General features: G+C 35.2%; 1 protein-coding gene across 19 annotated transcripts in view; it reads right to left on the reverse strand.

Annotated features, from left to right (window-relative positions):
• Positions 1 to 24,416, reverse strand: part of Zmynd8 (Zinc finger MYND-type containing 8) — a 139,149-nt gene that overhangs the window by 18,533 nt on the left and 96,200 nt on the right. For 12 of the 19 annotated variants that reach the window (XR_002544399.2, XR_002544398.2, XM_022072504.2 and 9 more), the window contains 3 exons: positions 23,205 to 23,654; positions 19,692 to 19,871; positions 3,367 to 3,433 (listed from right to left, as the gene is read on the reverse strand). Coding sequence is in view for 15 of the 19 variants with exons in the window: in XM_022072504.2 (XP_021928196.2) it covers positions 3,367 to 3,433; positions 19,692 to 19,871; positions 23,205 to 23,654 (697 nt within the window). In the remaining 4 variants the exon portion in view is untranslated. Of the gene's footprint in view, positions 1 to 3,366; positions 3,434 to 18,051; positions 19,231 to 19,691; positions 19,872 to 23,204; positions 23,655 to 24,416 lie in introns of those variants that run through there. The other 7 variants (XR_015534385.1, XR_015534384.1, XM_022072514.2 and 4 more) reach the window with 5 other exon arrangements.

A 24,416-nucleotide genomic window follows, 5' to 3' on the forward strand; every position in this document is an offset into this window, starting at 1 on the left:
GTGCAGGACAATCTTCAAGTTGAAGGGCTTGAACAATCTGCTGATGAAATAGATAATAACCAAGAAAGTTAAGAGTTCTCCTCATTTGCAGTTTGTGGATTTACAGAGACATTCAACAAACACTGGTGGCTTGACCATCAGGGTGTGTCCTCTCCCACATTAACTGTTTGCTGAACTGGATGCTAAAGGCATTGCTTTGGAAAGTTACCTTTCTTCCTAACACCTGTGAAAGCATCTAAAGGTGTATGTCAATTTTGGAATCATCTCTTATATTGTCAGACAGCTGCTGCAGCATTCTCACTGCAGAATCCATAAAGTAAATGAATATCTATCCACATATCCTTTGTTAGTATACGTGCATACTTTAAAAACTTCAGTAGAACACACAACACATTACACTAATCTAGCTCTAGTTATTCATCGAATAAACATGTGTTGTCTTCTCAGTAGTGTTGTCTATCTGCTCATTGTTATCTTCCCCATTTAAAAATTCTTGCCTCAGTAAATTCAAATGTCCTTAACTCCATTACTTAGAACAGCAAAAATGAATACTCTTTGTTTTCAACGCGTGATGGTCTCCACTGAATGCAGGTGAAGTACTTCTCTGCATTATGAAATGTGCTGTGTCATTAGTACATACATCAGAAGCAGAAAAGAAATTTGGCACTGGTAAAACTACAAAATATATAACCCAAGAACTTTTCAGCAGCACAAATTATACTTTCAACAGACAGAAACATTTCAAATCATTTTTCAGAAAATTTTTTATAACATTGGAACAGCGCAGTTTTTAAATACAAAGCATGAGAGTTAACCACTTGACCACAACGTTTGGCAACATTGGCCAAAATTACTATCATGTCTGTGAGAAATTGCTATTTATGTATTTAAACCGATAAGCCAAAAGGTCCTGTTCACCAACATATCACATTTCAAGAGTGTATATTTAATGTGTGCTTTTATTATTAATAGAGGATGAAGTGGATGGGACATTTGGAACACGTGGGTGAGGGGAGGGGTTACAAGGTACTGGTTGGGAGGCCAGAAGGGAGCTGGGAAGACCCAGGCAGAGGTGGGAGAATAACATTCAGATGGACCTTAGGGAGATAAGAATCGATGGAGTAAACTGGATGCAACTAACTCGTGATAAGAAACTGGTCATGGGTTTTTGTAAACATGGTGTTGACCTACAGGTTCCACAAAGAATGTGGGCTATTCTTTGGGAAGCCAGATACAACCAACTTTTTAAAGAATAACCTGCACCATAGAGTGAGTTTCTAAGATAGCCTAAAGAAAGACAGATAAAGATGCTAAATGGTGAAGACAGGTAAAGAAAACATAACTATAATATTTGGTAAGGTAGAAGAAATTAAGAAGAGGTATAATTTGGGCAATGCTTGCTACCATGCAGTTCAGCTACTTTTGTTTTCCTGTCTACTGTCTAAAACATAAAGATTAAAATACACAAAATGTTAATTTTACCAGTTGTTCTACATGGATGTGAAGCTTGGTCCCTCATATTTAGGGAATAACACTGATTAAGGGTGTTTGACAACAGGGTTCTCAGGAGAATATTTAAACCCATGAGAAATAAAATAGAAAAATGCAAGAGAAAATTGCATTAGGAGGAGCTCCATTACTTATACTCTTTACTAACTACTTGGATCATCAAATTAAGGGGGTTGAGCTGGGAATGGCATGTAGTATGTATGGGGAGATACATAACTGGTTTGAAAGAATAAAGGTAAGAACCTCTTGGAAGATCTAGGCATAGATAGGAGGATAATATTCAAATAAAGTTCAGGAAAACAAAGCATCAGGGTGTGGATTACATTCTTTTGATTCAGGATAGATACAGACTGGTGGTGGGATCTTGTGAACATGGTATTGAAACTTCAGATTTCATAAAAAGTGAGAAATTTCATGACTGGCTGAGCACACTATCAGCTTCTCAAGAAAGACTCTGCTTCAAACAGTTAGTTAGTTGGTTGGTTGGTTGGTTAATCAATTAGTTAATTATTTAGTTACATAAAACAAAATAATAAAATTTTAGAGATTAAAGATTAATACAAAATTTGAGCAAATGTAATAGAAAAATATATTTTATATGCGTATCAGGCAGAAAATATAAGCAGTATAAAGTCAGATGCCATATGTCAACCCTTTAAATGCTGCACATAAGACATCTTGGTTATATATCATACTAGAATAATCAAGCACCAAAGAAAATAAGTAAAATAAACTTTTCCTCTTATATCTTCATAGCTTTTCAGCAATATAAATTATGTCACCATGAAAACATACTGGCAGAAAAAGATGATTTAAATAAAACCAGCATTAAGAAGGTTAGAGTATTACACAAAAGAGGAGGAATAACAGAACTCAAAATGTAAATGTACAGTCATAATTAGGATTAGAGGTTCTCACTGCAGTGAGTACAAAGACCACTATCTTCAGGACTCACTATGGAGGTAGCAAGGACCTCTGAAACATTGGTAGACTTCTACCAGACTACATGGTGCTATAACCCAGAAGACAGCCATCTTCATTAAGAAAATAAAAAATACTGTGTCATAACTAAAATTTTACCAATATGAAGATGCAGAAATATGCGGGTCTTCTGGACCAAAATGACTGTATACTTATATGTGTTGCCTTGAAAGCTACAAGCTTTATCTAAGCTAAAACATCTGTCACATTATTATTTCATATAGTAACACACAAATATAATTCTAAAAAGTGTCAGTACCCTCACACTGACTGGCTACAGAACAATCGTAACTCTAGCAAATGGCATGATAAATTATAGAGTGAAAACCTATGACTGATAAAAGATAATGGGGACCACTGGCTGCTGGGTAACCGTTATGAGTAAGTTCGGAGGGATCACATTAAGATTCTGTTCATTAGCAACATTATCATTAAGATAAGAGTTTGGTGAAGTACCTCCAAACACTGGAACTCCAGTATTGCCAATATCAAGATTAACAATATCAAATAACAGAGATGAATTTCTATCTTTAACCCCATTGGTATATATGCTAACTTGACAGCCTGGTTTGGATTTTTGAAACGACTGTGCCAACACTAGTAATTTTAAATTGGCCCTGTAATAAAGGTACAATACAGTTGTCACTTGTACCAACAATTCCAGTCTGCAAGGAAACACTACCAAAAGAGTTCATCTTATCCTGCCTGCAACATTGGTCTCAGATACATATGCTGGACTGTTCAAAAGAATAATGCAAGAAACACCATCAACTTGTCATGATAAAGTTTTACAGTTTGCATTAATCCCCCACCCCACTACTCTACCAGTACTGGCTCTGCCAACAAGTATCAATGGAGAGAGAAAGTCAAAATTACCAGTAGTTGATGTCGTCAAACTAGCCGAAGCCGTAGTAGAAGGCTGAGAGGAAGTGTACCCTGAAACCTGGAACACATGCACCAATGTACCAAAATTTAAAAAAAAGATAAATAAATAAAAAGAAAAAGAAACTAATGTGCTAATTATAAAGTAAATTGTATCATTACCAACAAAAGATATAATATACTTGCACATGCATTAAATTAATGCACAGTTTTAAGAGTAGTCAGTATGTTCATAGATTTAAAGCTGTGGTCTTATGGCAGAACTGGACTCGAGGAACATTATGTTATGTACAAACCAAAACACAAAAACTTCCATGCCAAATGGCAAGTAATATTGCATATGAGGCATTCAAAAAATGTCTTCAATCTAGAAATCTTCTTTAAGTGGAGCCATATAAGTCGAAGTGTACAATATATCAAAAATAGTAAAGGAGTCCCTGCACCTAAGTACCAAAAGTTAAGGCACGTAGGAGGAATGGTAATAAAGCTACATTCAGTCTTAACTTAAAAATTCAATGGAGGGAAGGGAACAGTTTAATGCTCTAGTGCAGCGTATCTCAACTGGGGTTCCGCGGAACTATGGGGTTCCACGAGAAATCACTAGGGGTTCCGCGAGAAATAGTGATGAATAGGCTAATCATATGTAAATGTATTTTTGAGTCATTTTTGTGTTTAATTTCATATTCGTCATTTTACTATACACGTACATCATATTCTTGGAAAATTCTTGGGTATTATAATAAAGTCTTCAATCTGTTATATCATTTAGAAGTATAATAATCATAGGAAATATATTTAGCGATATCCATACGGCGCCAGTGTGAAACCACCTTTAGTGGTCAGTGTACAGGAGCTGTATGTGGCGGATTCACGTATCATCGAGTGACTCAGTCGAGTACAGGACGCATGCATGGTCGCCATCAGTCCTGTCTGTGCTTTCTGGCGTGCAGGTACAGCCCCTCATTCACCCAGGTTATTTAGTAAATCTTACCCATCATTTAGGGATGTTATCTGGTTATATGAATTTTAAAAATTTAAGTATGTTTATGATTATTTTTGTTAATTTATGAGAAATTTGTGTGCGTTCTCTCTCTCTCTGTCTTCCAAAATTAATTCTTCTGTTTGCCTTTATTTGCTTCAGTTCTTTTTGTTTAAATTTTATTTATCAATTTATTTATCTTCTTTTTTACATATTTTATTTAATTTTTTTTATTTTACAGAAATGTCTGACCGTGCAATGTGGCGATTTTTGAAGAGGAAACATCCAGACAATTCTGAAGAGGCTAGTGATGAAGAATTGCAATCTCCTGACAAATTTCACTGCACTAGTGCACAAAAAAGGTTTGTCTTTACAATGAAAGTTGCTTATCAATGGGCTTTACATGGACTGGTGATCCAGGTTGTCCTATTCCATTGTGCCTCATCTGTGGCAAACAATTTTCAAATGCAGCAATGGTTCCAGCAAAATTGAAAAGACACTTCACGACAAATCACAGTCATATGAAAAATAAAAGTGCTGATTATTTTATAATGCTATTGGAATCTAAAAATAAACAGAGTACAGCTTAATAAATTCAGTGTCAGTTAAAAGGCTCAAGAAGCAAGTTATTTGGTAGCAGAAATTATTGCACAGAAAAGGAAAAGTCACACAGTTGGTGAGAACCTAATAATGCCAGCATGTAAAATTATAGTGGGTAAAATGCTGGGACAAGATGAGGTACGAGAAATTGAAAATGTTCCACTTTCAAACAGTACAATAAGTCGACGTATCGATGACATGTCACATGATGCTGAAGAGGTTTTGTGTAATAAACTGAAAAATAGCAGTTTTTCTATCCAGGTTGATGGGTCAACATATTTTACCAATAAATGTCACATTGTAGCTTTTGTAAGATTTTTCAATGAGGGTGAAATTCAAGAAAACTTTTTCTATTGCAAAGAATTGTCTGAGACAAGCAAAGGAATAGATATATTCAATGTTTTGTCCCCATATCTGGAAACAAAAGATTCTCCTGGAAAAACTGTGTTGGCATCTGTATTGACGGTGCCCCATCCATGGTTGGCTCCATAAGAGGTTTTGTTTCTCACGTAAAACAAGAAAATGCTGATGTTGAATCAACACACTGCTTTCTTCACAGAGAGGTGCTGATTTCAATACCTCTTGGAGATGAATTGAAAAAGTGGTTAACTTTATTAAACAAAGACCAGTTCACTCCACACTGGTTAAAAAGCTGTGTGGAAACCTGTACAAAGAGCACATAAATCTCTTGCTACATGCAGAAATCTGGTGGCTGAGTAGAGGAAGAATTCTATATAGGGTGTTTGAGCTAAAAGATGAATTGCAGGAATACTTTCAAAAAAGCAATAAGCAACATTTTGCCAAGTGCACTGAAGATGAAAAATGGTTGCAGAGACTAGCCTACTTAACAGACATTTTACATCACATGAATCAGCTGAACAAGTCACTGCAAGGCCCTGGAGAAATTATATTGACTTCAAGTGACAAGATTCTTGGATTTAAAAGAAGACTGAATCTTTGGAAAAATCATGTTGCAAAAGGGAATCTTGAGATGTTTCAATTACTGGTGGGGCTTAAAAGTAAAGAAGGATATCAGCAAATTTCAAGTCTTATTGAATCCCACCTGGAAGAACTGTTGATCAAAATCAAACATTATTTTCCTTCCCTTTCAACACAAGTGTATGATTGGGTGAGGGATCCATACTCTGAATCTTCTGCTCATCCTGAGAACTTGACTTTAAGAGAAGAGGAAGAACTTTGTGGGCTGCAATCTGATCATACACTCAAGATGAGATTTACTGACCTATCCCTGGACAAGTTCTGGATTTCTGTGAAAGAAGAGCATCGTGCCATTCATAGGAAAGCAATAAATATATTTCTGCAGTTCTCAACCTCTTACATGTGTGAGCAAGCTTTATCTTATTTAACAAGTATCAACAACAAAGACAGAAATCGTCTCCTTTCAGTTGAAGATGAAATCCTTGTCTGTTTATCCAAAGGTCGACCCCGAATTAAGTATTTGTGTACCAAAAGACAAGCACAGGTTTCACATTAGAAAAGTAAATTTTATTATCTAAATTGGCTTCAAAAATATCTTTCCTTGAGACATATTTGTTCATATGACATTTTACCTTGATTTATCTTATACCTTTTCAACACTGTCAATAAACAATTAAGTTATTGTAGTAGTTATTATCTGTTTTCATTCTGTTTATATGTGTTATATAAGATATTGGTTTATATTTATATATATATATATATACACACACACACATATACATACACACACACACACACACAGATATGGGGTTAATTTTTTGTGTGAATGAAAACCTCCATATGAGGTCTCTTGAACAGGCAGTTTGACCTCAGTTTTTTTGTATTGTCAATAAACTTGAGAAAAACGGAAGTTATTTTTTGCTTAAACCAGTTATCAGAACAAATATATGATGTTTCCCTCATGAACTTTAAGTTTATAAAAGAGAAAGAAAGATATTAGTAATGATATATAATAATTTTTATGTAGGGGTTCCCTGAGACATGAATATTATTTCAAGGGTTCTGCAAGGGTTAAAAGGTTGAGAAACGCTGCTCTAGTGACTTAAAGTCCAAGAAAAGATCCCCTGTCCTATTGGGTCCCAGAGCCAGTCCATAATTAAGACTGGTCATCCAGTGTGTGCAGGCAGTAATACAGGGTGCGGCAGAGCATGTTTTTCAAATAACAATAACTCAGTTGATTTTCAAGTTAAAAAATTTTTAATTACACAAAAAGAAAGGTTTTAATATGCAGTTTTTGTTGAAAGTTTTGAATTACTTCCGAAAAATAACGCCCTTCCTTCTGCACGTACTCTTGCAGCCTCTCATCGAAATTCTGCATTGCTCTTCCCAACATTTCTTCCCCCACAGTAGCGATTTCCTGGCAAATGGAATCTTTCAGTTCCTGGATGTTGCGTGGTTTGTTTCTGTAGACCTTTGATTTGAGGTAACCCCACAAAATAGTCACATACGGACAGGTCAGAGGAGCAAGGCGGCCACGGATTCACCACTTTTGATATAATTTTCAACGACAAACGCCCAATGCTCGCAGGTCCACGGTGCCATGGCTACTGTAACAGCATCATTTAAGCTGTCTACTAGCAAGGGGGCAGAAATCCCCCACCCTCCTCCTTGCCAAGTACTAGCCATTTGAAAAACATGCATTTCCTCTGCTGCACCCTTTATTACTGATGGAGCTACCCGGAATCCAAGAAAACAAACATATTGCATATATGTGTATTCATGAAGTCCTGAAGTATTTGACGACTTATTATCTCAAATACATTGTTGCTGGTGGCCATTAAAAGGTGCATCTCATTTACACATAATGCCTCTCTGCTGTGTATATGCAACCATTTCCCAAAAAGAAAAATTTCAGTAGATGTTGAGGAAATCAATACAAGGGCTCATACAGACAGAACTCTAAGCAAGAAAAATATCTTATGGGCACAACCTATCATATCTTTCAACTGACAAGATTGTGTTGCCACACATCACTGGTCTTACAAGATACACATATACTGTAATACACTCTGTCAGTGACAATATATAATATATGCTACTGCTACCCATTAGTGTCCATGTAGACTACTTGATATCACACCAACAGGATATGGTATAAAGAATGCCTTTGAAACTTTTGCATACACCTTTCCAATCTTATCATTTATAACTACAGTCCTTAACAGAAATGGCTCACTTATGATTCCTAATAGTTCACAGGGTAATTTTAGAGTCTTGATCAGCTGGTGGAAATGGTGATTGAAATACAGAAGCTTGGATAACAATTCTGATGGTACATATTTCATACACAAGATTTTATAATAGTGACCTTCTTGAAACTGGTAAATTTTGTAAAAATACTACACGACATAATACGTATATTTTATAGATACCCACAACTTTTGTTTGGCATATTTCTTTCAGTTACCTTGTCGTGGTGGTGGGGCTTGAGTACCTCAGTGATCCCAAGAGCTATGCTGGTGGTAGCATAGCTACTGGTAGGGCCTCCCTAGCCAGATTTATCAAGGGGGAGAGGTCAGACTAAGACAGGTACAGTGGCCCTCCAGGTTGGGGGGTTGGTCGCAAGGCTAACAACCTTGCACTGTAAAAATGAATATGTTTTGAAACCTCAATCAAAGCCTCGGACAGACGGACCTAACAGAAGACGAATTAAGCGAAAAGATAAGGATATTGAGATTGGTACGTGGAATTTTAGAACCCTTCTTAAAGCAGGAGCATTGTGAGTATTTACAGATCAATTAACTAAATATAGAGTACACATAACAGTGGTACAAGAAACAAGATGGACAAGTGAGGAAATATGGGACACAAAAACACACACTATCTATAGCAGTGGTAAGAAGAAAGGAAATAGAGAGGCAAGGGTAGCCTTCATAGTGGACAAAAGATTTAAAGGAAATGTGATGGAATTCCAACCCATAGATGAAAGACTATGCAAAATAACGATTAGAACCAAGTTGTGTAACCTGTCTATCATAAATGTGTATGCACCTACAGAGGATAAGGATGAAGCAATAAAAGAAATGTTTTATAATAAACTGGAGCAGATAATAGACAGCACACCATATAATGATGCCAAAATGATAGTGGGCGATCTAAATGCACAGATTGGTAAGGAAGAAATATACCAAGGAGACAATAGGGAAACAAAGTCTACATGACACATCCAATGATAATGGCCAAAGATTCATTGACTTAGCCACTAGTAAAAACATGATAATCAGCTCTACTTTCTTCCCTAGGAAACAAATACATAAATATACATGGAGATCACCAGATGGAATAACCAACAACCAAATTGATCATGTGTTAATAGACAAGAGAAGAGGTACAAGTGTAATAAATGTCCGAACATACAGAGGAGCAAGTTGTGGGATGAACCACTATTTAGTTAAAACAGTCTTCAGAGGAAGAATAATGAGACTTCCAAAGAATGGTACAGAGGCAGTGCAAAAAGTAAATATTAGTAAGCTAGAAGATAAGAAGACCAGGAAAACCTTCGTAACCAATTTAGAAGAAAAACTGGAAAGCATGGGATTGCAACAACCACAAGATATAACAAATGATAAGGGTACTGAGGAAATATGGGGAAGACTTAAAGAGAGTGTTGAAGAAACAGCAAAGGTCACACTCAGGACAGCACAATTTAATAAAAATAAAGAATGGTTTGATGAAGAATGCCGAGAAGACATTCAAGAAAGAGATAAAGCTTATCAACAAGATTTAGCATGCCCAACCAGAAAAAAGAAACAAGAATTATAAGAACTGAATAAGAAAGCTCAAAACACTTGTCGCAGGAAGAAAAGGAAACACATGACAGAGAAATTAAGTCAAATTAATGAGAAACTTAGAATAGGTAACACATATATGGCGTACAAAGAAATAAAGAATATAAAAGAAGGGTTTAAACCAAGAACTAATATCTGCAACGGCAGGAAAGGAGAGCTGTTAGGAAATGGAAAACAAATCTTATCCAGATGGACAGAATATTTTGAACAAGCACTCAATATTTTGGAAACGGGAGGAATTGAATCAGAGACAGGTGAAGGATTAACAATCTAACATGATATAGAAGATACAGAAGAACAGCAAGCACCCACACTAACAGAAGTTAAAGAAACGCTTCACAAATTAAAAAATAATATAGCGCCGGGTATAGATTTGATACCAGCTGAAATCTGGAAATATGGAGGAGGTATGTTAATAACAGTGCTGCACCACCTTATAAACAAAATATGGAATTTAGAACAAATGCCAGAAGATTGGAAGAAGAGCATAATATGGCCTATATACAAGAAAGGAGATAAACAAAAATGTGAAAACTACAGAGGGATATCGCTGTTATGTGTGGCATACAAAATGTTTACAAACATACTGAAAGATAGGCTACAGCCATATGCCGAAGAGAATATCGGAGAATATCAGGCCGGATTTAGGAGAGGCAGGTCTACCATTGATCAAATATATACTGTAAAGCAAATACTAGAAAAATGCTGGGAAGGAAACATAGAGATAACACAAATATTTGTAGACTTCCAACAAGCATATGATTCCATAGATAGAACTATTCACCAATTCAAGATACCTGGGAAACTAATAAGACTTACAAATATGACGATGGAAGACACTAAAGCACATGTGAAGATACAAAATCAACTGGGAGACAGCCTTACAATAAATCAAGGCCTCAAGCAAGGAGACGGTTTAGCACCACTTCTCTTTAATCTTGCCCTTGAGAATGTAATTAGAAAACTAGCAGTAGACACCAAACGCACTTTGGAATATAAAATGGTACAAATAGTAGGGTATGCGGATAACATAAATATTTTGCGAAGATCATTAAGATCAGTCAAAGAAGTAGTTGAAGTGCTAGGCAAGAAAGGAAAAGAAGTTGGATTACAAATTAACACAAGGAAAACAAAAACCTTAATACAAACAAGAAGGAGATCATTAGACCATCATATAAAGATCAAGGAACATGAAACAGAAGTGGTGCAAAGATTCACATACCTGGGAGTATGCATAACAAATAAGAATGAGGAACTATAGAAATACAAAGCAGAATTCAAGTGGCCAATAAAGCATATTTCTCGATTTACCACTGATAAAATTCCAAGGAATAACTAAGAAAGTAAAAATCACATTATATAAAACTTTCATCCATAGCATAATATCATACAGGAGTGAAAAATGGGTACGCAACCAGAACGCAGCAGATAAAGTTGATCTTTTTTTATGGAAAATCCTGAGGAAAATTTTCAGCCCAACACAAGAAGCAGGTGAATGGAGGATAAAAACTAATCAGGAAATCTATAAATTATATAAAGACATACCATTGTCACAATTTATAAAAATCAAGAGACTTCAATGGGCAGGTTACTTGATTCGGATGGACAACATCCGAATTCCAAAGATGGTATTCAAAGGTAGTGTTGGAGGAAGAAATCCAGTTGGAAGACCCAGGGACAGATGGGAGGATGCAGTTCAAATGGATGCCACACTGCTCCTGAGAATTAGAAATTGGAAGAAGGCAGCAGAGGATAGGACTGAATGGAACAGGAGAATTGAGGAGGCCATGGACCGAATACAGACCAGAGAGCCACAGAAGAAGATTTCTTTCAGTTACGCACTTAGAAAGATATAACCAAAAATGTGTTTACATCCATATAACAAATCATAATATGAAAAGGTAAATGAAACTTGCCGATGAAAATACTTGTATAATATAAGGGCCATATATCAAGAATCATTCATAAATATCATCAGACTGAAAGGGGTTCAATTAGGCCAAAAGGTAAAGTGGTCCTTCAAATAATTCAAACCAAACTAAAGTCTGTCACAAAATGCAATAGTTGTCATTTGGTTGCCAGATAAATATGACAAAAGTAAGAGATTCTGTTTCCTTAATTGCTTTTTCAAGATCCACCTAAAAGCAATAAACAGCATGAATAAAATTTATCTAAAACATATTTTGCAGGGCCACCTTCTTTCGTACAATTTCATGAACTATAGTACTTATAGCACTGAGGTTTTTAAACTTTACTTTGATAGATCATCCACTATAGGTCCATAATAACATTGATCAAAAAATCAATTTGAATGCACTGCAATTATTATCACAAAACTGTCCAAATACTACATGCATTTTCAATCAACTCTGGAGAGCTGTATGTAGCTGAAACTATGCATGGATCTGATTTAATAAAATTTGCTGTATGCTCTCATTCACTTACAGCAGGCAGGCATTTTGAAGTTCTTAATAGAAAATTGACAAACACATTTTATACCAGTTTTTTTTTTGTTTTGACCTAGTGCCAAGTACCTAGAGAAAATTGTGTCCCAGGTGATTAGGGCAAGTTGCAGAAAATATATAAAAATCACTTTAGAATTACATTTCTTCTTATTTTTACCAGATATCTCTATCCTATGTGAACTCCCATCATGCAAGTTGAAAGTTTTACTAATTACAAGACTAAGTGATGACTTCAGAATATAAATTACCAAATCTGTAATTATGTATACTTTATCATATCAAGCTTAATTAAACTCACCTGAAGACATTTTTAGCCACATTGAAGGGGTGGTACTTAATTAATAAAAGCACAATTTAGCAAGTGTTACATGGCAGAAAAGACACAGGTGACAACTGGAAATGTCCAAGACCAAGTTACTGAAAACCTTGGGGCCAGAAAAGAAGTCCATATAAAAATGACTGAACAAAGTTCAGTATAATTCACCAGTCAAAGACATAACCCACATTCCTAAAAATATAACTAGAAATCAGCACCAATTTGTATTGGACATGTACCATATTTACTCAAATACAAAAGTGCCTGCTTTCAAAATTAGGGTATATGTTATATTCAAGTACCCAGTTTCTAATACTGTCTTTTCAAGAATCAGTACGTGTATAGTTAGAATTTTGTTGTTGTGATTCAGTCTGTAATATAAATCAAGGAAGATGAAGCCCTGTAAGAATGTTTTAGGAATAACATGCAAGACAATGTAAAGAGTCAAACCGTTTCAAAAACACAGGAAACAATTCTCAAGATGTCTCATGTACACAAAATAATTGTTCACAGAGTCAGCCCAACCAGCCACATTTATGAGTGAGCATCTGCAGTATTAATAGGCACATCAGTCACCAACATTACTCCATTCAACAGCCATTTCTACAAAAGTACAGGCAGTTCCTTGCAAAGTACAATTACAATTTACTCACTATTAGTGTTAATACATACACTATGTTCATAAGCCAACAAGCACATTTCTGGTATGAACATCTTAATTTAATACAAAATAATATGAAAGGAACTACTAAGATTATATTATTCAAAATTAAAGAAAACAAAAAAAAATACAGAACATCAATATAATATCATCCTGAAAATTACAAAAATGTGGATAAAAGGCACATACCAATTTTCTCATGTCAAATCACCATACCATGACAAAATACAGAGGGCATGAAAGTAAAGATGCATGCATTTTGGCCTTGCTCTAACATGGAGGAAAGTGGTTAACTTTATGTTCTGAAAATTTTATTCTGAGAAAAGGGTCTCTGGTACTAAACATATAGGAGGTTTGATGGACCCCACAACATGTATGAATATGGGTTGAGAGAAAAATTCTGCCTAACAAGAAACAAAATCTAGTCACCCAGCCCAGAGTCAGTCTCTCTACTGATTGAATTACATCTCACACAGTGTTAATTAAACACTTCATCTAAAATGATTGAAATTTTTTATTTATCACATTGTATACTGTGGTCAGGTAAAACCTATGTACTGGCAAAACAATGACACTACAATCTTCAGTACAAAGAATCATAATGCTTGTCAAAATGTTGGTTACATCCACGCTGGGGCATGGCTCCAACTCGGGAACAAGACAACAAATTTGAGATTTTGTTCATTTTGTATTAAAATACAAATGCAAAATAGGTGAACAGTTGCTGTAATAACAAATCTGCAACATGTAAATGTTCAACAGTTACTTTATTTATGTTTGGTACCAATGCTGAACATGAATGAGTAAACTATGGAAATGGTAGCCAGCCAAAAAACCTGTGCTGTCATAAAAATCGTACATCTGCTGAATTGGTTAGGCTGTACATGAGCTGGTTACAACGTAAAAAAACTCAAAATGGATTTGTTTTTTAGAAAATATACCAAACCTTCTAATCTTTGTTGTATTACAGTTTTCCACCTCAGTTGTGATTACACAAGAGGAAAAAGACTGTAAGTACTCCAAGTATACTGCAGTGGCCTGTAGACAATGCCATTCTGTACAAATTCAAAATCAACAATAAACAGGAATTATAAAATTAATATAATAATACGCATTATGGGAAAAATTAGAACATTATTTTTACACAATACAAAGTAAAATACAATTTATCTGCACAGTCAAGACGTACAAAATGCTATGTGACATTTAAGGTTCTCATCAATGTCAGGAGCTATATAAAATTCAATCAAAATGATCCATTGTACTCAATGTGAAGGGAACTTTTTCAGTCATCAAAGTAGAGTAAAATGTTAAATAAACACAACAGTGACATTACATCAACTGGAAGTTATCATCAATTTCTGAAAAATGTGTTGTCAGTCCTCTGTATATAAAGTACAGTTGTACTTGATTTTGTATGAGTGAAACTTCAGTATCCAAATTTTAACCCCTCAACGCCATCCAACATTCACAGCATAACCAGCAGTTATTTTTTTATGCAATGTTGTTCATTCAGTATGAAATCAAGGAAAAAATTATGGGCTTTCATCTCACATATGTTTTATCACACTTTCATTTTCCTGTGGCGCATAAATTACAAATCTGTAAAAAAAATTCTCAGCCTGACTGTTTCGTATGTTACATTACAGTCAAATCATGTATCTACTATGGGATTTCTCATGAATTAAATGCATTAGATCAATATGAATCAAAACTTAGATTGACTACTTACTCCCTGCCTGTTGATCAAAACAAAAACAAAAATTGTTGAGTGTTTTCAATTACTGTTTCATGATCCAGACAGTGCTGCCTTGACTTAAGTATTTACAACATGAACTGGAATTTTTTATGGCTTCATCTTGACTCATAAAGGTATAATAAAAGTCTTCCAGCCACATACAAAACAATTACAATTCTGTATACAAATGCCTGTGTTGTGCAGTTAGCATGTACAAGCCTGGTGTCTACTAGCAGGAAGTGATCCGGTATTCTGAGTGATAAAGTGGGTTAATGTTTCTTGGCAGTGAATGCAAAGAAACTTTATCAGATTCAGTGTATGATATTGACAATGAACTGGATGACTGTACCCTTCTCGGTGTTGTGGTGGGCAGTAACAGTGATTAAATTACTTAAGACTTTGTATGGGCAGACACAAACAAATACAAGGGACAAAGGAAAAATTTCATGGGTAGTATTGGGCCTCAAGGTGCTGCAAAACAAGTGAAAAAAATTGTGGATATTTTTTGAGTCATTTTGCAGCAGAGAACTTATAAAATTGTTGAAGAGACCAACAGATAAGCCAAGCAGTTTCTACTGGGGCATAAATTATCAAGCAGCTCAACTGCTAGGGCCTAGAAACCTGTGACTGAGGGGAAAATTTATGTTTTACTGGGCCCCTTTATGCTTATGGGCCTACCTACCAAGATCATATTTCCACAAGACGGGTAATTTATACACCAGGATTTGGAGACATTACAACAGCAGAGACAGAAACTATCTGTAATTATTTTGCATTTTACTAAAACTGAAACTGTCAACAGATTTCAAGGACAGAAATTTTTTTTAACATTCTTCCCCATAATTTCACATCTAAATAACAAATTTCAAAAACTGTATTTATCAAATCAGGATGTTTCAAACAAATGACTGATACTTTGAAAGGCTGTCTTTCAGACAGTACCTTCCTCCCATGGTATAAAAATTTTGAATCAAAACTTATGAGCTGTGTGACATTACTACTGCAGACTTGTGGTCCTTTCTTGTACATGCAGGCAAGGACATAGTCAACACCAATGAAACAACAGCAATTAGTCTGAAACTGGCAGAGCCTGTACTGAAACAGGGATGGACTGTGTGGATGTATAATTTCTGTAACTCACCATATCTGGACAAAACAATGAAGACTACTACACAAGACAGACTGGGTCAGTATATTAAACTGAAGAGAAAAAATGTTTCAAGACAAATGAGAGACACAAAACTGAAAGAAAGTGAATAGCACAGCATTCTGGCCCTGTTTCTGTCACAAAGTGGAGAGACAAATCTTCACTGATTTCTATGTGTCAGTCATGACACTAGGGCTGTTACAGTTAAAAGCAAAGAAATAGTCAAGCCCATTTCAATGTTAGATTACAATCAATGCATGTGTGGGGATGACTTGAAAGGCTGACTGCCGCACACCTATTTGATGGAGAGAAAGTGAATGAACAAATGGTATATTTTGCAAGCTTCTGAATATCTCAATTCTGAATGCCATGATAATATACATAAATAACGCAGGGAAAAGAAATGATCAGATGTCATTTAGAAGGCAGTTAGCTACAAGACTTTGTGAAATGCGCTGGAACACAAAGTTCCAGTCTGACATTCTTCAAATAACTACTGCACCAAGCATAATTTATAGGGTAATAAATTCCGTTCCTTCATAATTCTTAAAAGTATACTGTGAAAAAAGTAATTCTGAAATAGTCTTATGTCAATTCTGTGCACTTCTCTGGACACAAGTGTTAAAGTTATAAGGAAAAAATATCGTTTCTTTCAAATATTTTGCTGTTCAAATGAAATATTGCATTTTAAAGCTTTAATATTTAAATATTCTCTGCCTCCAAAACTGTGTAAAAATTAAATGTCCCATGGTGTTGAGGGGTTAATGCAAACCTGTTATAATCAGGTATGATAACTAAACATAAAAATAAGTGGCTTCAATCAGGAATTAAGTTTCCTGTATATTAATCCATAACAAAACACAGGAAGGATTTTTGATGACAAAATGTACTGTGTCACCAACAGCTTACCAATCAAGATACAGAGTATCTCCCAAAGTGCATTTCCTTCGCTGGTTAACTTACCAGAAGCATAGCACATCTGCCATCCCTTATCAGAGATACTGTCAGAGATCCAAAGTTTTCATGGCATTAAAAATGTGGATCGTGGTCTTCTGGGTTGTGACAAAGTATAGTCTTCTAGGTAGTTACCAGCATTTCAGAGGAACATACTGCCTTCATCCTCTTGGTAGAAGTGAGTCAAGCTGAGGATGTGGGTCAGATATATACTGGTATGGCAGCCAGTGAGAATGGTAAAAGAAAGAGAAGGATGAAGGAACCACGATCCATACTCTATATTTACCACATAAAACAATTACATATAAGATTCAAAATTAGTGAGAATGTTTTTGTTTAATCCAATATTACCACTGCCAGAAACCTAACCACTGTTACTAAATAATGACAATGAACACATTATTTATTAACAATGTTTTACAAAGACAAAGTTTTCAGACTGAAATGTAAAAACATGATGTCCATTGAGTCCACAGTATCATCTACAGCTTTTGCATGTGTGGGTAGATTTTACTATATGCTGGCTGTCAAAATATACCATGAGAAACATGTATTGGCTTTAATGAGGCCTTCATCAGTGCCACCTTCTTATAATGTGTCACATATGGTTAACTCTCTGAAGCTGAAACTTATCTGAATGATATTTAAGAATTAAATTTGTACCTCAAAGAAAATACAACACTTCTTACCTAAGATCACCTGGTTAATGCTGTTTCAGAAAATAATTCCTGATTACACCAAAGAATACAAAATACAATTACTGATTATTAAAGAATGTGGTGCACATATTTACCACTAGGCTTTAAAAGGTTAAATCTATAATAATTATCCTGTAATTATAAAATTATGACATACAGTCTTTGTAAAGCTCCACATATATCTAAAATAATTATACTTTCAAATTAAAATAAGTCTTATTTATATATTCCAACAGTTTTAAACAACCTGGTAACATTGATGTCATAAAATGTTAATTCAAATTCTTCAAATGGTTGTCATTTAGATTACTATCAGTATTAATTTTTTTTAAACTGTTAAAATGTGAAACAGAATGCATTTTAATTTAAAACTACAATTATTTCAGACATACAGGAGGATTTCTAAGGCATCACATATCATAGTTTTATAATTACAAAATGATTTTGTGTAGATTTACTCAAATGTGATGTATGTAAGGATGATGATGATGGTCTGACAAAGGCAAAATTCACTTGCCACGGTATAATTTCACAACCAATGTAATTTTAAGTTTGTTGGTATATCAAGAAAACATTTACAGCAGAAACTATACAGCATACAGGGATACAACATGTTCATTATTTTCTCATGATTCTCTAAACATTTGTGACAATGCCTGACTCATTACAGGAACACTATACTGGACATATTTGATAAACATAACATTTCGGTACTTGACTCAAGTCCTGTCTTCTGCCAAATGGCTGCCATCATTGTTGTTGTTGTTGTTGTTTATTTATGGACGATGATAATGATGGTCATGATCAAACCTAGACCTTCCGAACGCTAGGCTAGACCGCTTACCACTAAAACCACCAGGGTGGCCCAGAAATGATTGTAGTCATAACTATATTTATGTTATGTTAGATCCATTTTTCCTATTCCATAGCACAAGGAGCCATATGCAGTGAACATCTACGCTTGGTTGACTAATGACGTTCTGTTGTTCTGATGAATACTATTTCAAGATGGCTGTCTTCTGGGTTGTTGCACTCTGTAGTTTGATAGAAGTTTACTGACATTTCAGAAGTCCTTACTGCCTCCATCATCAGTGCGATGAGTAGTCGCATCACCTTGATGATCGAGGCAGCAGAGACCTCTCAAACTTCAGCAAACTTCTACCAGACCACATAGCACAACAATCCAGAAGACAACTATCTTCAGACTCACTGTCATGAGAACCTCAAATCTTAATACTATTTCAGTTTCCTTATGAATCACTTTTCTTCTTGTGGATGATTTCTGCCTTCTCCCATCACATTCTATAGTCATCATCCTATGGATGTTCTGCTATTTTGGACTTGGAAATTTCTCTCAAACTTGTGATCCTGTGTTGCATTTGGTTTTGGTAATTCTGATGCTCGATGAACTTTCTCTCTCCCCTAAATATTTTTCCCACATTTGCGTGGGATGCTGTATATAGTCTTTTCCTGGATTTCATTCATGGATTTGGTCTGATGAGTACTCTGAAATCTGAATGATTTATATATTCTGAACATTTCCCCCTCCAATTCTGCAATTTTTTCTGATAACACCTACTTATATAGCACCATTTGACTGGCAGGGTTACATTTCTAGGTTTGGCTGAGAATTTCACTTATGAGTTGTGGCAGATATTCATTTCTTGCTTCATATTAATGACACTCTTAATGTTGCTTCTTCCTTTTCCAAAGTAGAATGATCACCCCTCAGTGTGAATGCAGTAACAGAACTTCTAGGTTTATGCTTAAAGACAACATGCTTCCAAAGCAATAAACTGAAGATCCAACTCCCGAAACACTGTACATCAAATGTACTCAGACAATAGACAATGTCCAATACAGTGTTCCTATAACATTATTTTCTCCCTATGACTTGCCTCTTGGTGACAAGAGTCTTATTTCCCACTCTATCCATTGTGCCCTTATTCCAGTAAATGTATTTTATCCACTCACCTGCATATTAGTAGGCCTGGCCATGGGCAGCAAACCTGCATATTGGGCTGCTACTCTGCCAATAGCTGCTCCCATGTTTCTTTGTGTCTGTGCCATCACTGTTCCACTATAGCTTGGTGGAGGTCCTATTGGAGGCTTTCCACCATTTGGTCCATTTGATGCCACTTGTTGAAGTTTCTGCTGCAAAATAACAGACAAAAATTAAAACACACTTTCAGAACACTGAGGCAGAAAATTTATATCAAAACTTTCCAGTTGTCTAAGAAAAGTATGGTATGTTATTTCAAAGTTATCCTATAGAATGTGACAGTTTGTTCTGAGTGAAATATGATAATCATCTTGACTAAGGACTGTAACTGGGTCTCCAGCTTTACATTCTTGTCTTACTATACTGGGCTATGTTACCTACTTTTACAATTTCTCTCAATAGAAATTGTCAAGTAGGGAACAGAGCACCAATGTTGCCGTGGAAGTTAATTCTTGTTTACAAAAAATTTTAACAAATTATAGCACAAATGTCTTAAAGTAGGATTCCCTGATTAAATTTTCTTCCGCAAGTATAACACCAAAAAATTATTCTTTATTTCACATTTGGAACATATCCAAAAATAATAAATTATTGATATGTATTTTTATGAAAAACATCTAATCATACTGTACTAAAAGTTGTTTATATAACTGTAATAATGATTATCCAATAATCTTGATCACTTTTCATTGTTAAAAATTAACTTTTCACAATCACAGAATACAAATGACACTGCAGTTAGCACAAGAACTTATGACACATGCTACAGGTGCATAGAAGTCCCCCTATTCTGCCCAAAAAGAGTTCGCCAGTTTTCCCTATTCGCAGCTTATGCATGTGGCTTATTAAAGTACAGCAGTCTATCATTTGCTGACACCTAGAGTTTGTTATATGTATTTTCTTCATGATCCAAATTAACACTCATCAGTAATAACAGGATGGAACAAAATTATTGTCCTGAATTAATTTGGGTTAAAAATGTTTGCAATATCTGTTTCGCCCTAGCCATGGCACAACTTCATTCTTTATAGAACAAATTACTTCACACCAAACAAGCTAGTAAGTTAAACATTTTCATCTTAAGAAAATATTTTATTCAGGATCACCCTCCATCTAAAACATTGCATTGACACACTGAACATATTCCATTAATTATGGCAGGTCCAACAAAGGTGGGTACCACTTTCCTCCTAATAAATAAAAGTGGGAACACCTGTACATAAAAGCAAGAATATATGTCACAGTCCATTAATATTCAACAATGAACTCTAGTTACAGCAGACATTAATCAGATGTGATTATTTCATACTGCTGTATGAGTTTCTCAATCTGGCCAGTGACAGAACAGTATCCTTTGTATTAAAACAGCAAATTCAGCATTTGCATTAAATTTCACCTGAGGCTGAGATTTTAACTACAAACATGAAAAGCCCTGTGAGATGTCAGGTTCTCAAACCAACAAGTACAAAGATATGTCTTTATTTATCCTATATTTTTCTTCTTTCCATTTATTCCTTACCTCCCTTTATTTCCCCATTTATTTTATATTTCTTCCATTTCTTTTCTGCAGTCTTCACTGTTGGTCACCTGTCAGTCCTCACAAGTGCTGTTTCTTACCTTCTTTGCATGTCAGGAATACATCCATAATTCCCAAGTATTAATTTCTTCAGTTTCATGTTCTTCTATCCTCTTATTTAATTTCCGTATTTTTATTCTTTCCTACCCTCATTTCACATGCTGTATTTCATGTTTACTTGCTGATCTATAACTCTCCCCACATCCCTTGGCCAAGTACTCCCCCCAACCCCACTTTAAAAATCAGTAACTATCAGTAACTCTGCATTTTGTATTTATGGGTTTCACGTGTGTCTCAGTGTAAACAGAGATTATTTCCTGAAACAGCATTAACCAGTTCATCTAAGTTATGGAGAAGTGTTGTTTTTTGTTGTGTTATGCAGGTCCTTAAAGAGCACTAATGGAACAGAAATTTTTGAATGATGATCATAATGTGGCAGTGACAAGCTGATGACAGGTTTTTCACCAGCATATCTCTATGAAGGGATTCATAGCACTGGTTTCTCACTGGGACAAGTGCCTCTAAAGGAGTGATGATCACATAAAAAAATGATGTTACAAAGTCTGAACGTGTGCAAGCAGCATCACATCTGTGGTAATAAATGCTTTGACAGTTTTCTCTTGTAAACCTTACTAATCTAACTTCATTCAGCAGAGTCCTCCTTGAGATAGTGATAGTTACTCAGTTGGTCAAGAAATTCCCTCTTTTATGGAAGCCAAAGGTTTGTTACTGTGTTCACAAGCACCATTAAATCAATGGTGCAAACCTCTGGGGTTATGCTTTCAAAACATAATAGCAACTTTTGGAACATATGGTAATACACTTCATGCGATAACGTTAATTTTACCTGTTAAATGTTCCAAAATAAACTACAAAAATAGCATTTTCTGACACAGGATCACAGAAGTTAGAATTTACTGTATTTACATAAGACATTTTTCATGGTCGCCTAACAAAGAAAAACTTGAAGAAAATGAAAAACAATGTCATAACCTTATCAAGTCATTTAAAAACTCTAGAAATGGTTTCCTTTGACCAATAATACCAGAAAATACTTTCTTTATTCCCACGTTCTAAGACACAAGTTTATTTTAAAGAAATTACATCTTGATATCTGGTTTGAAGGGGGAAAAGATGATGTGTGGAAACCACATAAACATGTAACTCAATACATAAGGTGGGAAATAATTCATACAATCCTGAAGACACCATAAATTAAGTTCAAATAAATATATATATATATATAGTCACCTACTAAATAAACTGCACTATGACAAATACAAATATAAATTTAGAAGTTTCATCCTGTAATTTCTTTCTCTGTAGCATGGAACATTCAAACAGCTCCAGTTTCATTACAGAGTATTAAGCATTAGATTCACCAGATTAATTACTTTACTCAAGACATCCAAAACCTCAACAATACAAGTTTCATTACTTAATAACTGAACACTACTAAAACAGAAATAAGTACGGTTAGATATTTCTACTTAAGAAACTGCAGGCAGAAGGTGTAACAATAAATTGTTATAGATTCTAATACATACTTTGTAATTCGTTAAGTATACTTAACAATACAAACTGCAAAGTTATTTGCAAGTAAGTTACATAGCAATCCATGAAAATTCTTAAACACTGTATAATTAAAGTAAACATATTCTGGATCCTCTTTTTGGCTATAAAGGGACAAAAGATGCTTATGAGATAGGGAAATGCATAGTGTGGGAATTCACAGCTGTCAAAGATTCAAGCCAGACTTGCATTGCAAGAGTCAGCCTGAGAAAGTCAAATTTTACACCAAAAACGCTCTTAAGTCCTGCAAAGTATTGAACAGTAATATAAAGGCTCAGAGTCCTTCTCAGACTTGACAGAGCTCAGTGCAATGCAAACCTGCCTAAACCAAACCAACCTGTACATTAATGTGGCTTCTCTTGATGGCAGGACTGGGAACAACCAATGCTGTTTCCATCAGGAGGTTGCTACACCTGCGCTGTCGACACACTTGGTGTGTCCGTGTGCTGTTACAGGGTGGACACTGTCCACAATTACCCACAGTTGTGCAGCCTTTGCATTTACCACATCGTTTGCGTTTCTTTTGTAGCCGGTGTCCATCCATGTTCATTCCTGATAGATCTCTAAGGCCAGAATTTTCTTTTGGCTCAGTTTCCTGCCTTCCTTCTGGATGCTGAACAGCTTCATAGCTGTTGTTATTGTTGTCATAATCTTCATCACCAACTTGGTATGTCAATGAAGGTGAAGGATTTCCAGTCTTGTTGCACAATCCATGGTAGGATAACAAACTCAGATTTCCAGCAGATGACGTTGCAGATTTGAATATTGGTACAGAATCAAGCCAGGGCTAAAATGTGAGAGTGGAATCAGAAGGAAAGGTAATGCTATTAATACAGTTACTTTTACTACAAACACAATACACAAACATTCTGAGTCTTGCAAACACAGACTGCATTTCAAAATGGCAAAACACTACTATTGTGAAATGTTGGAATTAAGCAAAAGAAATTAATACAAAACAGTGAGAAAGGAAATCTCCCAACAACTACAAATGCACATACAAAGCAGGCCAACTTGCTATCAGATGATACCCAAATTATATGGACACAATTGTGTTGTTTTTTTGTTAGGTAATCTAAAGAGAACTTATTTTATGCAGATTATCATTTCAGATCAACTGAATCTTTCACCACAGTTATTTTGTTATAAAAAATATATTTTGCATAATGCAGTAATTAAGGGCCAGCAAATGATTGTATACTCCTAGTGCTGCATCAAGTGGAATATAAGACATGCTTAATTAAAAAAGAAGTAAATGATAAGAATTTTTTTAAAAATTTGCTTGACATATTCTGCCTTGCCTTTTCAATTAATATTTATGAACAAAAATTCAAAGCAATTACATTAGTCTATGTTTCACCTCACACAGAGGAACAGCAAGGCTTAATTTAAATATGTATAATTCTTTGTCAAATGAGAATTTCAGTATCTGTATGACAAGCAACATGCTTATGAGTTCTAATTACAGATAATTTGTTGTAAAAGGAACCTACAAAATCAATTAGACAGGATTACATCACAATCATAGGGGCATATGCTGGGAAAGTAT

Source organism: Zootermopsis nevadensis, unplaced genomic scaffold, assembly GCF_977971745.1.
Source record: "Zootermopsis nevadensis isolate Lab colony 2312 unplaced genomic scaffold, Znev_1.0 Znev_ptg000010l, whole genome shotgun sequence".
In the NCBI taxonomy this organism is placed as follows: Eukaryota; Metazoa; Arthropoda; class Insecta; order Blattodea; family Termopsidae; genus Zootermopsis; species Zootermopsis nevadensis.